The sequence below is a fragment of the Leptinotarsa decemlineata genome, unplaced genomic scaffold (genome assembly GCF_025532065.1).
Source record: "Leptinotarsa decemlineata unplaced genomic scaffold, Ldec_3_MD MMD2_tig00004433_RagTag_RagTag, whole genome shotgun sequence".
NCBI classification, from domain to species: Eukaryota; Metazoa; Arthropoda; class Insecta; order Coleoptera; family Chrysomelidae; genus Leptinotarsa; species Leptinotarsa decemlineata.
The window spans coordinates 762,212-780,989 of NW_027412608.1; the positions used below are offsets into that span (position 1 = coordinate 762,212).

General features: G+C 31.7%; 1 protein-coding gene across 4 annotated transcripts in view; it reads left to right on the plus strand.

Moving 5' to 3' along the window:
• LOC111508414 (uncharacterized) overlaps nucleotides 1–18,778 on the plus strand; it is a 546,485-nt gene that overhangs the window by 497,269 nt on the left and 30,438 nt on the right. For 2 of the 4 annotated variants that reach the window (XM_074179170.1, XM_074179171.1), the window contains 2 exons: nucleotides 10,214–11,154; nucleotides 16,544–16,915. The exons of the other annotated variants lie outside the window; for them this stretch is intronic. In XM_074179170.1, the coding sequence (XP_074035271.1) occupies nucleotides 10,214–10,582 (369 nt within the window). In that variant the 3' untranslated portion in view covers nucleotides 10,583–11,154; nucleotides 16,544–16,915. Of the gene's footprint in view, nucleotides 1–10,213; nucleotides 11,155–16,543; nucleotides 16,916–18,778 lie in introns of those variants that run through there. 4 annotated transcript variants of the gene reach the window in all.

Here is an 18,778-nt window from a genome sequence, read left to right on the forward strand (position 1 = left end):
ATGTGATGAATGATCTGGTAATGAATTTATTGAGAAATGAATAGTGAATATCCAGAATGTCTACAGTTTCAATAAATTCTATATAAAAATCCGCAGCAGCACTACGGATTTCCGATATATAATTTAGTTCAAAAATTAGGTAAAAATCGCACTAAGTATGTTTTCTATGACGAAACGAAATTCTGAGTGACTAGCATAAGGTAAGATATAATTTGTGAAACAGATATTAGTAATAAGTTTCAATTCTCTTTTTCTTAACAATAGTTTTTTCGAAAACTCCCTTTCAGTTTTTGGAGGTATGATGTTGTTCAGGTTGAACATAATGAAGTGGAGATTAAACCAATGTTTTTTTATTAAAAAAATTTGATCAGGTTGAATAAAAATTTATTTGAATGGAGTATTATTCTTCAATTTGAGAACTGCTGACAAAAATTGTTTGGTAAACTAATAAACACGTAGTATGAAAAAATAACATAATTTCTAATGAAATGAAACTACAACATGAATAAAAAAATATCAAATGAAAATTATTAATATTATTTCTTCTTTCTATAACAACAGTAAACGTATTCTTTGATTGCAGCCCAGTTTCTATTTTTTAATAATGATGAATATTTCTTTTCCTTATATTTTAGATACAAACAAGAACTAATTCAATTCTAGCACTTCTTTTTTTTCGGAGCGAAAAACTTTTTGACTATATTTCGTTTTGCTCCTTAAACCAAGTTTTGTTTTTGAGAAGGTTTTATTGTTTTCAAAACTGTGCATGTCTGATGATCTGAAATGAGATCAGTGTGTTGAAAAACTCTATCAAGATATCAAACGGGTTGAAAATGGATCCAAAAATGAATGATAAAAATAAAAAATGGAAGGACGATACTGAAAAGTGATTTGACTCATTTCCAACCTATACTCACAGATACGGATGATTCCAAAACAGCTCGAAAAATGAATAATTGATTGCATATAGGGAATTTTTTTCAAAAGGAGCCACGTTCAATATCTCCATAAATAAGACAGTACTGTAAATTTCCCGAAACACCTAATTTTTGTGAAATAATATAAGGTATCGCTAAGATGCGTACACACTCCTCTTCAAAATATCAAACAAAATAACCCCATATATGCCATCTATTGGATAAGTGATTTTGTCAGGAATTCAACGATGATTTTTCAGGGTTGATTTCTAATTTACTGTGAAGAAGGACCTTGAAGTATAAGTGAACGACTTTTTAGATTAATTGATACAATCTCTCACAAAAACGTATACAACAATTATTTCTACTGTTAAGTTCCTAACAGAAAACAACTTTTGTCGCGTTGAATTATATCTGTCGGATTTTTGGCAAAGTTTCTCACACAAAACACTTCAAAATACTTTCTAAAACTCACAGCCAAAAATGTTCCACTAAACAGTTTTATAAAAACGCGACACGTGTTTCGCCATACAATGGCTTCTTCGGGCGTATCTTTATCTACTATATTTTACAAATTTAATGCTTGGTTTACCTAATTTTAAAATTTAAAGTACCTACATTTCAAGTACTTAAGTTTGTAATGGATTAAATGACCTGAGCTTATGTCCCAGTCCCCACATTTGAAAAATATTCAGTAACGGTTATTCAATTCTAATTGATCATTTAGTTAGTTACCCGAATTCTTGAATCTATTGATTGCTTGACATTTTAGAAGATTGAATTTCAAACTCTTCTCTTCTAAATATAACATGTCATATTCATGACTGAACTCATGTACTTCTGCTAAAAGGTGGTTTGCAAATGTGAAATTGGTCTTTCTATTCAGAAAATTACATCTAAGCTTTTAATTCTTTGGAAAATAATCTCCCTGTTTGGCCATTATACAGTTTTGGGCAAGAGCCACAACTCAGCTGATATACTCCTGATCTATCCGATACCGAAGTTTTGTCTTTATTGTTTTTAATAAATGCACTTACACTATTATCCGGACTATTACTATTTCTGTGAGCTAAGTTTACGCAGTCTTTCTTAAAAAAATATTATTAGTTGGTTCAGCCAAAAATGACAATGTCTCATAACTGACGTTATCGCATCTTGAATTTGGGTAGATATGGTCCATGGCTTGCTTTTGTAGTTTTTGTTTGATTTGTTTGATCAAACTCAGCTCTCTCTGGAAATTATTCAATAGTCTATGAAGAATATTATTGAATGCAGCAACTTTATGCTGGTAAGAGTGCGTAGAGGAATTATGTATGATAATGTCCGTGTAAGATGGTTTGTGGAAAATTGCAAATTCATGTTCATTGTTATTTTTTGTAATGGTTGAGTCAAGGTAATTTACTGAATTATTTACCTTCCTCTCAGTGGTAAATTTTATTGACGGGTGGATGGAATTGACATATTCAACGAACTTGCCTACTTGCTTTTCTGTAATGATTTCATTATTCACTAGTGATAAATGGATATCGTAATGCTTGAAGAAATACATGCATAATGAATATTTAATACAACAGTCCTGAACAAACTGTAACGTCTATTTGATAAAAAAAAATTGATGAGCTTCCGTGAAGTATCATATTTATTCTAATACTTGCTACTTTCTACACACATTCACATCAAATCGATATACCAAATTTGGAACATCCATTCGAACTAAAAATGAAAACACAGGAAAATAATATTTCATTTGAGTTAGGAATTGGAAAACAGTGAAATCGTCATATACCTATATATTCTCTAATTATTCTCTAAGTATACCAAAATATTGGCAAGCCAATTAACAAAATAGCATTAGGACCATTGCAAAGATCGTAACGGTTCTCAAAGAGTTTCGCGCCAAAATAGTTAACGCGTGTCAAACAATTGCAGATTTCGTAGGAATACTGAAACTTTAATGAAATGAATAAAAACACTTTTGTCTAATTACCTATATTTGATTTTATTTATATGACCGTTTTCGGGTTTGACCCCATTACCAAGTATTACCTTACCTATAAATTTCGTCGCCGCTGATATATACCATTATTTTTTGAAGAGAAATTTTAATGATCATAATATCCTCCATTTCATAAATTTATTATCGGATGAAAAGTGCAATTTTCTATACTTCACTGAATTTGACTTCGATACTAAATTTTCCCATTTTCATGATGTTTTTCTTCAAGCTTTTGATATATCCTTTCCTAAACAGTTTCAAAAAATTAAACAAAATCAAAATTCAAGTAGACACAAACCATGGATTACTAAAGATATCGTTGAAGAAGGTATATTACTCAGAGATATTTATAATTTGAACAAGAGCCAAACCAATGTACATTTATTGGGTCAATATAAGCAACTCTTAAAAAATCATAGACAAAAAATTGTGCTCTCAAAAAGTCAATACTTTAATAATCAATTCCTCAAGGCTCAACATAATCTGAAGCTGCCTGGTCTATCATCAGGAAAAATACTATTATAAACGATTCATCTAAGACATTGGCGATGGTGTACTTGTTGACGATGGTCCCGGTATATCTCAAGCATTTAGTAGTTATTTTGTCGATTCAGTGGAGTCATTAGTAAAAAATACTGCACCTGGTGGCATTGAAAATCGTTGTGTGAAAACTGAGAGTCTTTTCCTCTATCCAATAGATGAAACTGAACTCGTGGAAATAATTAAATTCGCATGTTCGAAAAATTCCAGTGGGGTTGATGAATTGCCAGGCAATGTTTTAATGAAGGCTGCTTTGAAAATATTCGAACCTCTGATTTATCTAATCAATTTATCTTTCTCTGAAGGTATTTTTCCTTCCCGACTCAAGCAAGCAATGGTCGTCCCAGTCTATAAAAAAAGCGATAAGCATGTAATGTCGAACTACAGAGGTATTGCTTTACTATCTCCATTTTCGAAAATATTTGAAGAATCATATCAAAACTTGTGTCCTTTTTAAATAAATACAATATCGTATCTGACAACCAATATGGGTTTCAAGTGGGCTTGTCAACCCAGGATGCCATCCTTTCTCTAGATAATCATGTATTATCAAACTTCGACAACGATGAAAAATCAATTAGTGTTCTTTTCGACTTGACACGAGCGTTTGATATCAGTCATCATGGTCTTCTTCTTGATGAACTGTTTGGCATGGGCGTTCGTGGTCCAAGTCTGAAATGGATTGAAACCTATTCAACTGGTCGTACACAGGTTGTTAAAGTTAGGCTTCAGACTGGGTCATTTTTCTCTGAATTTCGAAACGTTGTTACAGGTGTGCCCCAAGGTAGTGTTTTTGGGCCTACACTATTTATTTTATTTGTTAATGATCTTTCAAAAATTAATCCACAGTGCTCTGTACAATTTGCTGATGACACATCTTTTACTGTCAGTGGTTCGGAATGTGAAACATTGTCAGTAAGAGCAAATGATGCTGTATTCAACATGCAAAATTATTGTTCTAAGAATGGCTTGATTCTAAATAATCTTAAAACCAACACCATTCTCTTTACAATTCAGGAAACTGATTGTAGTGTATTGGTTAGGTCTGAGATTAAAAATATTGAACAGGTAAAATATAAAAAATGTTTAGGAGTTTTTATTGATTCCCAACTCAATTGGAATCATCATGTTGATTTCATACTGAAGAAATTAGCGACACATTGTTTCGTTATATGGAATCTGCGTAATTTTGTGTCTATTGAAATTCTTAAAAGTTACTATTATGCATATATTTACTCTGCCCTCAATTACTGTATTATTTGTTTTGGCAACTGCAATAGAATCAGTGTCTTATTAATTTTCCAGAAAAAAAATATTAGAACAATTTGTTTTAAAAAAAACTCGATTCCTGTAAACCACTATTTGCAAAGTTGAATATATTAACTGTTACTTGCATGTATATTTTTAATTGCGTAATCTACGTTAAATCAAATTGCTCCAAGTTTTAGAACAGAGATGATACATGTCTTCTTTCGGGCTTCATCCTGAGAAAAAACTATAACATTTTAATTCCTAGTCATAAGTTAGCCAAGGTGACTAATGGACCTCATATCATGTCAAAAAAACTGTACAACAAGCTCCCAATATCCATTAAAAAATAACTAGTGTAAAGCTCTCTAAACAAAAAGTTCGGAAAGTATTATGTGAAAAAAGGTATTTTATTTGCTTGATGAATTTTTTCAGTCTGATTTGGAATTTTAAATTTTAATTTTTGTACCCCTTTTATGGTCTGAATGTTATGTAATATATCATATAATTATGTTGTTTTATGATTGTGACCTCATTGTAATTGTTCTGAGTTATGTGACTTTTTCCATGCCGTCCCTAGGTCTACGGAAATAAAGATTTTTGATTTGATTTGAAGTATTGAAAAAATACTTAATAATGCGGGGTCAAACCCGAAACTGGTCTTATACATAAAATCAACTAGTGGTACTTAGACAAAAGTGTTTTTATTCATTTCATTAAAGTGATCATGAATAACCACAAAATAAACAAGTAATCAATCATACATAATACACAAACTATATGAAACATAAATAGTCAATAGTAACGGCATCTTTTTCTTTTCCTAATATATTTTTCCGGTAAACTAACACATAGTTTACCTCTGAAAAACTGGATTTGCCAGGATTTTAAAAACACTTGATACCCTCACGATGAAATCCAATGATACACTGAAATGGATCGCGTTCCTGGTCAGCCCTTCGATGTGGCAGCATTGTAGGGCTGACCAAGATGCTCTTCATATAGCGATTTGTATAACTATGGGCTGACCAACAGCATGGGGCTGACAAAGGTTTAAAGGATATGTAAAATTTTTATTTTCAGAAAAAATCTACCCCTCTGATGGGCCTATTAATAAAATCATACCACTGAAGAGTATTCCGAAAAGTATATACCTAAATATATTCGGGAAGTGCTGGGTGGACCAACGCCCCGTTCATATACCGGGCTCACCAATATGCAATGAACAAATATATATATATATATATATATATATATATATATAAATTAAAAAATATAGGATATTGACACATTGGGTTCATTGATTGGCGTGGCAACACTGATATACCTCAATCTGTAGGTTTCCTATCAAAACAAAATTATAGTCACGCCCCTTCTGTGAGGAAGGGGAAATGACCCCAAAGATATATATATATATATATATATATATATATATATATATATATATATATATATATATATAGACCGCCAGCTATCAAAGCGAGGACACAGTTCAGTCCTAACCAAGGAGTTGACTGGGAATGTTCTAACTTTCAGCCTAGCCGCGGCCTCTGTTTTCCAATAGAAAAATGGAAAATATACTCGTAAAAATCTGAATAGAAAATTATTTATTTTTCATCAATATACATCTACAGAGTGAGGACTGTACTATTCTCCTAGTGAAGTGAGGTCCGTATATATTTTTCAAAGATCCTAACAATGCGAGGACATATATACACGTACTAATTCATCATAAAGGCAAAGTGAGGTCCATTAAACGTTGCCGAGTTTTCCACATGTGAAACAGATGGATGCAAGGTGGATAAGAGATAAATGTATATTAGCGAAGATTCATGAAAGTTTCATTGTTGCGTCGTGGAAAGTACTGCGTAACTTAAGGTAGTTTTAATCAACATAAACTAAAAAATACATGTTGTTCATGTTTTGAGTATTTCAGTTTCACAAATACATTTTTCAGGATGGACAGAAAAACATAAATCTTGGTGAAAAATAATAACGAGGTTTTGGACCGGTTGTGGATTCCAAAATATGAAAGTACCAAGGGACTTGGCAGAAATGAGATAGATAGTCTAGTTCATGTACCATTTTCTTCTAAAATTTTTATATAGTCTCCGAAATTTACGATCAAGGTGTCATTATATTCATATAGTCACGTAGAAAGTTTAAGGATGAGTTCGAAAAGGCACTGAAACAAATTACGAAAGTCATAAACAAATTAGGTGAATAAAATTGAGGTTTGTTTTTTTCTGAATATCTCGAATAGTACTCAAAATTTTCGAATTGAAAAAAAAACTGAAAAGATCATCAAATATGCTAAAAAAAAGTTTCGACTCCCGGAACAGAACTTCTATTATTTATAATTTTTACAGAGCCCTGAAACTAGAGCCAAAAATGGGTAGCCTGACTTTCGCCCGCGGGGCATCAATCTGACACAGAAACAAACCTTTTTTTTTAACATATTAAATATGGAAATTGAGGAATGAAAAAATTCATGTAGTTTTGAAATACGTCAATGAACAATAATCTGCGATAAAAAAAATTGTATCTCAATTTTTCCATCAATTATGCATTTGTTAGTTAATAATTTTTTATGAACTGGAGGTTAACATAAAAACCCTGTTAATTAACAAACTTAAACCCTAGAATTATTTTCACTTCGTGAAGGTATTCTCAATAGGCTAATGAATAGATCGCCGCGCGCCGTCGCAAAAAATACAAATGGTTGAAAACTACTCTGTAGCTAGCAGAATCCAATAGGACTCTGTATATTTTTTCAACCATTTGATCAGAAATAAAATTCTTTTTTCAACGATATAACACATGTGGCCATTTTTATTTGAACATGGCGGTACTATGACGTCAAACAACCCGATATAAAGAGAAATTAACGACGAAATTTTCTCAGTTTTTGAATAAAAGTCAATAATTGAAATTTTTCACTTATCAACGAACTCTTCAGGGACTTTTGTTATATGCCAATTTTCACTTCATTGATCTCAAAAATCTAAATAGGAAGTGGTATTTTCTGAACTTCGACATCGAAGTCTACCTCTTTTACTACGAAAAATGATACTGTGCTGTCCATTTATCTGTACCGATGAAAAGTGTAATTTTTATGAAGTTATCATCCCATAATGAGAGCTTTGACACTTTCACTTTTTCACTGGCAAAGAAAAATAAACAGATTACTATCTGCGACACCTTTTTGTAGTATAAGAGAGTCACTTCGAAGTCGAAGTTCAAAAAATATTAATTTCTATTTAGATTTTCGAGATAAATGATATAAACAATGGCGTTTAAACAAAATTGATAAAAAGTACGTGGGTGAATCAAAAACTTCTATTTTTAAATTTTCATTCAAAAACCAAGCAAACTTCGAAGTTAGAATCCTACATCGAGTTTGACAATATTTCTGTATTTGACGTCATGCTATATTCGATAGAAATGGCCACATATGATTTCGTTGGTACCCGGTATATAGACAGAGAATTCGAACCATTCTTTCAATAGCTAATTATCACGAAGTCAAACTTCGTTATTAATTATTAAATGAATGATTGCTTTCTGATTCTCTCTCCATTTATTATGTATCCAATTGAAGGTGGATTGATTCTCCTATGTAACATGGCTGGCGAAACTACAAATAGCCATGATGCTCCCAGGTGTGGCTTAGAGAGTTAGTAACAGGCCCTACTCAGAAGAAGCTAATGACTATTTATAGTAGTCAATGCCAAATACATAAAAACGACAGCAACAATTTTGTTATAATTTCAGAGGCATAACGCTTATTTTATTAATTGAGAAACAGTTTTGTGGATGAAATTAAACATTTTCAAAAATCAATATATAAGTCGAAGGAGATTTTAATTGAGCTGAATTTTCCATTTAGCTCTTCATCAAAAGCGATTAAACCAGTAAAAATACGTTCGATCACTTATTCAAAACTCAACCATTCTTTGAAGTGAGAAATTCAACATACTCAACTGATGTTGAATATTATCAAACATTACAGCTAATACAAGTGGTGAAGCGGCACAGCAATAGTGTGCCAGCAGGTTTTGAATTCGAATCTGCCTATGACTTCATATTTTTTCTCGAACGTCACTGATGCCAAAACAAAAACAACAAATGGAATAGAATGAGTTGAATCAGTAATTTCACATTCAAATACAAGACTATTTTGTTGTCTCTTTAATTTCACAATCATTGGTATCAACTGTAATCAATCATTTAGTCTGGGCTTTAAGTTTAGATTCGTATTGAATGGACATACTTTTAGTAAAATTAAGTGGTTAGGCTCATTCGATCCGGAGTATTGTCAAGATCATTGTGAAAAAAAAAATTAGTTCATAAAACATTCTAAAAGTTATAAACAATTGAAGACCCTAAAAAGCAGTGTTCGGTTTTGTTGTTTATAGTTCGTAAACTATAAATATTTTTGAATTTTGGAAAAGAGATCATTGAATAGGAGAAAATTTACTGAATAAAAATTCTGACTCCCGAACAGTATCTCCATTATTTATAATTTCAATTTAACGCTGAAAATAGCTGTCCGAGCGCCATTTTTAGGCTGCGCACATGACCTCTAAGCGAGTACGTAACTTGAAAATACTTTTTATTTAGGTACTTAAAGTAAATAGGAAAATTTTTAAAATTTATGATATAATCTAAACACCATAGAGATCTGATTCCTGTTGGAATTTTTCATTAAAGTAAATTTTTCAATAATTTAGACAATTGTTAACTAACAAAATTTTCATAACTTCCTTTATCGTTCAAAGTAAAATAAATATTTAAATAATTACCGTGAAATTATTTCGCCTCGTGGAGCCCTTCTTAGATACATACAAAAGAAGATTGCATGGTTAAACTTCTGAAAATTTCAATACTTTATTTATAATAATTTTTTGAAGTAAACAAAAACACAATAATGTTGTGAACATTTTTTTCCCTTATTTATCATTATTTAATCGTTCTTATGTCGATAAAAGACATTTATAAACTGAAACAAATAATTTGTTCATAAATCTTTTATAAAGAAATGGCCTATTTCAATATTAAAAAAAAATTCAACTTTATAGTAAACTGTCAATTATGATTTGAAAAAAATTCCTTAATAATAATATTCATTGTTTTCAATCGCTTTTTTTTCTGTCTACTGTTCAAATTATTAGTTAGGACATTTTTTTTCTAAAATCATAATTAACAGTTCTCTACAAAATAACAAAAAGAAATGCCATTACAGTTTCATTGTTCATTCACATAATTTGTTATAAACAAATTCATAAACATCATTTATTCAATTTTGAAAATACACGTGCTGCAAAAGTTGCACCAGCTGATCCATTTGTTGACTTTAATGCTTATATAACTTTTAAACTATTAGAGATACGACAATAAACATCCAGATCATTTTTGTAGATAATTAAATTATCTTTCAAATGTCATATTGCATATATTTTTTAGTAATTTTTGTTTATAAAAATTTCCTCGGGTTTTTACAAATTTTCAGGCTCACAGCTCAGTAAATAATGCGAATTCGGATATTGAACTTCAGACCAATTTTGTTATCAAGATGAAGATGAAAATAATGACTCTGATGATGGAGATGAGGATTTCGAATGCGGCATGGTCACTGATCAACAAAATAGAAAGAAGTCAGCTCATCAAAAAATTAATAACGGAATCTTCGGAGCAGATTCAGACTCAAGAAGAAGATGAAGCAGAAGAAAAAGAAGAGCAAAAAATTGAAAACCTCTCGAGTAACAAAGGAAAAAGAATAGCACGTTCACTTCCAAACCTAGATATTGCAAGTACTTACTGCAGAAACTTCTTCCCCCCAAAAAACAAAGGAAAAGACGAAATTGATAAAATAAATTGACTGCTTTATTATTCTTGATATGATAATAATGAATATTATCGACGCTAATTGTAATATTACGATTAAAATTTTGTATTTGAAAGAAATAAACTGCTTTCAGTTATATAAATATCATATCTACTCAACAATATTATTCTTATCTCGTGTCCTTATATTTTTTAATGAAATTGTTGCAAGTTACGTGGTCATAGTTCCCACGACACGGCCATTCACATGGAGATTCAGCTGAGTAAGAGATATTCCAGGAATCCCTTATCTCGACATGCAGTTAGCATCCAGTTAACATTATATTAATAATCATTCTGTTTGTAGCTCTCGTAAGAGACAGTCGTCTCTAGTTTGTAAAATAAATTCTTTTTAAAAAGTTATTTTCTCGTTCCAATCATTTAATTGGCGCAGTCGGTAGGATTTGTGCAGCGTGAAAACGAACTTTTTGCGTCGTGGAGTTTCAACCCCTTAAGCACAAATTCAACAAGAATCCTTCGAGGACCACCCAGAACGAGCGGACAAGGAGACGACAGAGCCCAAGGGAAGCTGCAAGGAATCAACGGAGAAGGAACTGGAACTTACAAGTAAGTGCCAAATATTTCCTTCTTGCCTTCACGAACCCTCTGTATAAGGACTTCGGCGAAGATATATAGTATCGTTCATTGCGAACAAATTGTTGTCTATTCGAGACGAGTAATTTTAAGAAACTATTTATTGAGAAAAACAATTATTTATTTATGAGTGAAATTGAAGATATTTTATCACGATTGAATAGTTTATCATTTCAAGAAAGTTCAGCAAATAATACTGAAAATTTTGATAATACTTTTCAACCTACAATGGTTCCACCAGTTCCGCCCCAACCAACTCAAATAAATTGGAACCTTTTCAAATCTAGAATAAACAATTTAAAAACTTTTGATGGTGATAGCAATACATTGAACAAATTTATCAGTAGATGCGATGCTATAGTTAACGCGTACAATGTGTTTAATGATGCTTCACTTAATGAACACGTTCTTGAATGTATTCAAGAAAAATTGACAGGTAAAGCCGAGTATATGGTTGGTAACAGAACCGAACTTAATACTTGGGACGCCTTAAAATCTGCTCTGAAACAATGTTTTTCGGATAGGAGAGATTTGGACTGTTTAGTTCAAGAATTAACTAGAAGTCGACCCCATAGAGGAGAAGACCTAATGACTTTTGGTAGTAGAATTCAATTAATCAAAAGTAATGTAGTTCAAAGAGTCAGTAACAACCCAGACTTAACTCCAGAAGAAAAACTTTACCAAACAACTCACTATGATAAAGTTGCCCTCAGTACTTTCATTGCTGGTTGTCCTGGTATTTTGAGAAATAATATGCATCTCAAAAAGCCAGCCTCACTGGAAGACGCCATGGCATACGTAAACGAGTTCGAAAATTTTGAAAAAATGTATGGTTCGTTAAACGATTATAAACCAAAGTTCAATACTTTCGGCAGACAATCCATCATGCCAAACGTCAACCAAAATGGCCCTAGATTCATACAACCTCAAAGACAAAATTTTCAAAACGAAAATTTCTCTAACCCAAATTATTTTTCAAAAAATGAACAACATTTTTTCAATCCACAATTCTCAACTAGACCTAATTGGCCTAGCCAACCAATTAATATCCAACCTAGACAATTACCACCGCAAAGATACCCTACAAACCGAGAAGTTTTCGGATCTCCTCAGAATGTTTTCAAACCAAAAAATATTCCACCTAATCAATTACCGAAACCGGAACCCATGTCAACTACATCAAGAAACCCAACAAAAATGTCTCAAAGACCTTTTTCCCAACAAAAAAGCACTTTTAGGAACCCTAATAATTACCGAAACCCTCAAAAAATGTTTACCGCAAGTCAAAAACCGAATTTTATATCTGAGGAATTATTTTCTAACGAATACGATGAATTTCCCCAATATAATGACACTGATCAACAATTTTATGATAATCCCAACCTTAGTGAAGAAGCATACTCTTCAGAAAATGCTGTTTATTTAGAAAACGAACCAAATTTTCAGAATGAATACTTAAGCGACATAGATTGTGATGAAACTGGAAATTTTCATTTAACAACCCAATTCGAAAATCATACTTAGCCGAAATCAATGCATTTTGTAACAATGCATTACCTTATGTCGAAGTTAGTCACAAAAATAAAATTATTAAACTACTAATCGATACTGGAAGTTCAAGATCCATTATTAAACCATCTATTATTGAAAAATTATTCCCAAACAAAATTTATCATTCAAATACTATTATCAAAACGGCTTTAGGAAGTCAGAAAGTAAGGTACCAAGCCTCGATACCTGCTTTTCCAGAGTTCAACACAAACTATGAAATTACTTTTATTTTATTTGATTTCCACGATTACTTTGACGGAGTTTTAGGATTATCAGACTTGATAAATATGCATCTGAATATAGACCTTGTGAATAAGAGACTGATAGGAAATCATGTTGAAATTCCTTTCAAGTTCAGACAGTCTACAGATACGAGTTTTTCTTTCTCTGTCAACCCACAAGAAAGAGTACTTAAATATCTGCCTGTCACAGTTCCTGAAGGTGAAATTCTTACCCTTGAGGGAACACTCAATGATCTTTTCATTCCGCAAATATTGACAACTTCAAAAAATTGTTACGCTTCTCGAACACTTGACCCACCTGAAATTAATTACTCAACTATCGAAAAAGAACTTCTTTCGATTGTATGGAGCTGCAAATATTTCAGACCATACCTTTTCGGCAGAAAGTTTACAATTTATTCAGACCACAAACCCCTTCAGTGGCTTTTCTCACTAAAGGAACCTAATTCAAGACTTGTGCGATGGCGTTTGAAATTAGAGGAATTCGACTATGTTGTAAAATATAAGAAAGGAAAATGCAACCAAGCAGCGGATGCTCTTTCCAGAAATCCTCATACAAATGACTTCAATGCTATCGAAACACTTCCAGTTCAAAATAATCCTGGAGACATAAACGAACTTATCGACATCTATTTGAATAACGATAATATTCCAGTCTTAGACAACGACGTTCTCAATGAAGTCCTGGAACCGCAAGAACCGAAAAAACAAATTAACATATTATGATATTATGATATTCAAATTGTTCCCCCAAAATCAAATGAAATCGAAAAAACATCAGATTCACAAACCGTTCACACTTCTCTCGAAGACCCTGTCTTTCAAATTCCCATTTCAGAAAGACCAGTTAATACATATAAAAATCAAATAATTGTAGCTATTGGTGACATAGAAAAACTTAAATGTAGAATAGAAAAGGTATTCGAGAATTTGCGATCTTATATTACCATACCCTCTAAAAATCTGAGCGAGAATATTGTTAAACTTATTAAAGAATATATCGATCCCAAACAAACATTTGCCTTCCATTTTAAAAACCCAACAGTTTCACAAATGTTCAATACAACAATCCAAAATTTACTCAAGAATTCTTCATTCAAAATTGTTCATTGTCCAACATTCTTAGAGGATGTAGAAACATCGAAAGAACAGAAAGAGAAACTTAAATGCTATCACATTAAGAAAACATGCCATAGAGGTATAAATGAAATGAGGACATCCCTCAGTTCACGATTTTATTGGCCAAAAATGGCAGAAGACATACAAAATTATATTGATAATTGCGAAACATGTCAGAAAAACAAATACGATCGGAATCCTCCTGTAATTAAATTCAACCTAACACCTACAACTTCTAAGCCTTTTGAGCATGTTCACATAGATACATTCAAAATTTCAAACGAAACTTTTTCAACAATTATCGACACATTTTCACGATACGGTCAGGCATATCCATTAAAATCCTTAACCGGAGTTTTAGTAGTCGAAAATCTACTCAATTCACCAGTTGAAAGATTTCATTCAACACTGATTGAACATTTTCGATGCCTAAAGGAAGAAGGAAAATCGTTCACAGCTGAACAGCTGATGAAAAGAGCTGTCTTTGGCTATAATAATTCAATACATAGTGTTACCAAATTTACACCTTTCGAAGTAATTAAAGGTCATATTAATAACACAGACCCATTTGATTTAAATGATCGTATAATTGTTTCCGATTACGTTCAAAAACACAAAGAAAATGTCAAAAAACTGTATCAATCTATTCAAAATTCCAACCAAATTACTAAAGAAAAAGTCATTGAAAACAGAAATACCCAACGAAATGAACCCCCAGAGTTTGCAAATCAACAAGTTGCGTATATTAGAACAAAGGCGCGAAATAAAGATCGACCGAAATTTAAGAAAACTGAAATTATTGAAGAGACCGATATAAAACTCAAAACAAATAAAGGCACCTACCACAAAACAATAGCCAGAAAACCAAAAATTTCAAAAAAACTTTTGTTACAGGGAGTAAAAGAACATGAAGATACACGTGTTGATAACGCTATACCTTTTACTTCACGTGCTCCGAGTCCAAAGTGACGATATTCAAATAACCCCTATAACCAACCCCATCCTTCCCATACAGCTGGGAAATGCAAGAATTATATACAGCAAACATACATTTTTATATTACATAGAACTTAGCTCTATTATAAAACAATTAAACAAACTAGACGACTACTTCCAAATAATCAAAAATAATTTTGATAAGGGAACAATTAATAACCCAATTTCCTATCATGGATTAGCATACAGCCTGCTAGTCAGAACCGAGTATCTTATTGAAATGACAAAAAAGAAATTAGAAAACCTCCAACCCCATATCCGTATTAAAAGAGGTATGATAAATGTTATTGGAAAAATCGAAAATTGGTTATTCGGTACTCTTGATGCTGATGATGGTAAACGATACGACGAAAGTATCGCTATATTAGAACGTAACCAAGAAAATATGATTAATGAGGTAAACATGCAAATCTCTCTGTCCAAAAAATTAATCAATCACTATAATAAAACTATCCAAATTTTGAATTCAAATCAAGAAAAATTAGAAAACAGTCTAAAAACATTTCAAGTTGCAGTTCAAAAAACCATTGGCGACCTGACGAATTACATTAGTTTTCAAGGAATTGTTTCACAAATAACCCTTGACTGCCAAAATATGATTACTTTTATCGATAATCTAGAAGATGCTATCACATTTGCAAAGTTAAATACCTTACACAATTCAATAATACCTAGTTCTGAACTGAAAGAAATAATAAATTATTTAAGCAACATCTACTCTGATTCAAAAATCCCGAAATTTGAAAGTATGTTGACATATTATCAATTTTTCGGTGCACAAGTAACTTTTTCGAATGACAGAATAATTTTCGCAATACACGTTCCTATTGTCGGAAACGAAGTTCTTACATTTTTCCACCTTTATCCTATCATCCAAAATCACAGTATTTTTATCCCAAAATACCCATATTTGGCACGAGCAAACCACAATATCCAGTTCGAAGACAGTCCATGCCCAGTATTAGAGAAAACGTATTATTGTCCAGAAGATTACTTTTCCGAAGACCAATGCACATCCCACCTGATCGAAGGCAAAGTCGCCGATAATTGTCAGCCTCTTCCAATCAATGTGGCAGAGTCGATTATCGAACAAATCACTCAAGAAGAAATCCTGGTAATTCCGATACAGAGCGAAAGAATATTTTCCAAGTGTAAAACCGATCAATATTTGGAAATAAAAGCGCCCACCCTAGTCAAGATCCCGAAAAATTGCCAAATTGAAGTGAGAAACAAGATTTTCACCAACAACGTGAAAATAGGAACAGGCAAGCCACTGATCTTACCTAAAATTGAAATGAAAAATATCGAGAAATCAACAATATATGAAACACAAAATTTCTCGAGAATCAATTTTGAAGAACTCTACGAAATCAACAATATAGTGGACCGATTGAAACCAATCCACAAATTTAACAACTCCGAAAATAACACTACCATTTTTGGCATTTTTGCAGGAGTTACTATCACAATAATTGTCCTGATATTGGCAGCTTTTAAGAAAAATTGGATTAAAACCCGTATACTGGGATGTTGTTGCTTCAAAACACCCCAAAAAGAAGAAAATACCAATGACGAAGATATGGTTCCAAGCCGCCAAAATAATTCCATTATTTTTTCGGCCTAAGGAGGGAGGAGTTACGTGGTCATAGTTCCCACGACACGGCCATTCACACGGAGATTCAGCTGAGTAAGAGATATTCCAGGAATCCCTTATCTCGACATGCAGTTAGCATCCAGTTAACATTATATTAATAATCATTCTGTTTGTAGCTCTCGTAAGAGACAGTCGTCTCTAGTTTGTAAAATAAATTCTTTTTAAAAAGTTATTTTCTCTTTCCAATCATTTAATTTGCATGTCTAAAGCATTTCTTCAATTACAAACTAGAATTCAGTGAAATAGAAGTAAGCAATTATGTGGGAATATAATAATTCCCAAAATTTAGCGAAATTCATCAATAGCTTATGAAAAAATGAACAAATAACCAACTGCAACTGTAAGATAATTTATACTTTCACAAAATTTACTTAAACCATTTATAAACAATATATGCATATATTAATGAAAAGACCTACGAACTGAATAAGAAAATAACAAGTACTTGAAATCAAATCCAGAAATTGGACTCTGCCGAATTACAGTGACCTGCAATTCATAAACTGACAATTACCACATTTGTTCGGTGTTTCTATATTGAATAGTTCGTTGTTCGGTGTAGATTTAGGACTTTCGTAGAATTAAGGAATTTTCTCTTTTATATATTTCTGAATCAACTATATTTTTACTTTTACAATTAAAACCTGTTCTTTATTTCCTGACAACAATTGTGTCTTTTTCAAAATTTTTCCACAGGTGAAATCTACTAGAAAAATCAAAGTTTGGTAAGTAATTGTTGTGTTTTTGCCTGAATCCACCTGAAAGGTTGAGAAAAATCTCTATACACTGAGGTATAGGATTTAAACTCAACGTAAGAGTGTAGCCGATTAAAATTTTCATAAAAATTAATAACAATAATAATAAAATAAAAAAATTTATGTTTTACAAAACTCAAATCAATTAAAAATCATTTATCTTTATACATCAACATCTTCATCATCATATAATAAATTGTCGCCCAACGCGGAGCTTGATTAAACAGCTAAATTGAACAGCTCAATCACTAAGTTAAAATAAAAAAATATATATATATATATATATATATATATATATATATATATATATATATATATATATATATATATATATATATATAAATAACATAAAATTTAAATAAACTTACTGAAAAATGGAAACAAGAAGAACAAAGAAGAGCCAATAGCCAGAACAGACTACTGAGAAAAATGTGGAAGAGGTACAGCAGGAAATAGGAGATACCATCATGGAAGAACCAGTAAGACAAACACCGATGGACATGAATGGATTGTTCGAAAGACTGGAACGAATGAGGAAAGAAGAAATGAAAATTCAAGAAAAACAACGAAATGAGGATATGGAAAAATTGGAAAGAATGAGAAGAGAAGAAACAGAAACCAGGAAAGAAGATATGGAAAGATTGGAAAGAGTAAGACAAGAAGATATGGAAAGACTGGAACGAAAAAGGAATGAAGAGATGAAGAAGTTATTTGGAAAAATTGATGAACAAACAAATAATGTAAAGAAGTTAGAAACAGAAATTAAAATAAACCATAATAATTTGAAACAAGAGTTAGCAGAATATAAACGAAGAACAGATCGACCAGGTACATGGAAGAATAACGATTGTAGAAGAAGGATTGGTACAAGAAGTAAATACAAGGAGAGGAGAGAATGAAAACTTAAATAAAAAAATAGATAGGGAAAATAAATTAACTAGAGAAAAGTTTAAAGAACATGGAAATAATATAAATGATAAAGTAATTGATATTAACAATAAAATAAAACAAACGGGGAGAAACCTAAGTAATAGAGAAGAATCAATAAGACCAATTATAGCTATAGGTAATGAAAATAAATTAATATTTAATGGAAACATTAAAAGACAACATCCAGTACCTTTCATAGAATTCATAAAAAGTAAATATGAAAATTTGTCATTTCAAGAAGTGAAAGAAGTTATTAGAAGTCAATTGCAGGAAGAAGCATTAATGTGGTTCACAAATAAAGAGAAAGAATTGACCAATTTTGATGAATTTTCAAATAAATTTTTGAGCTA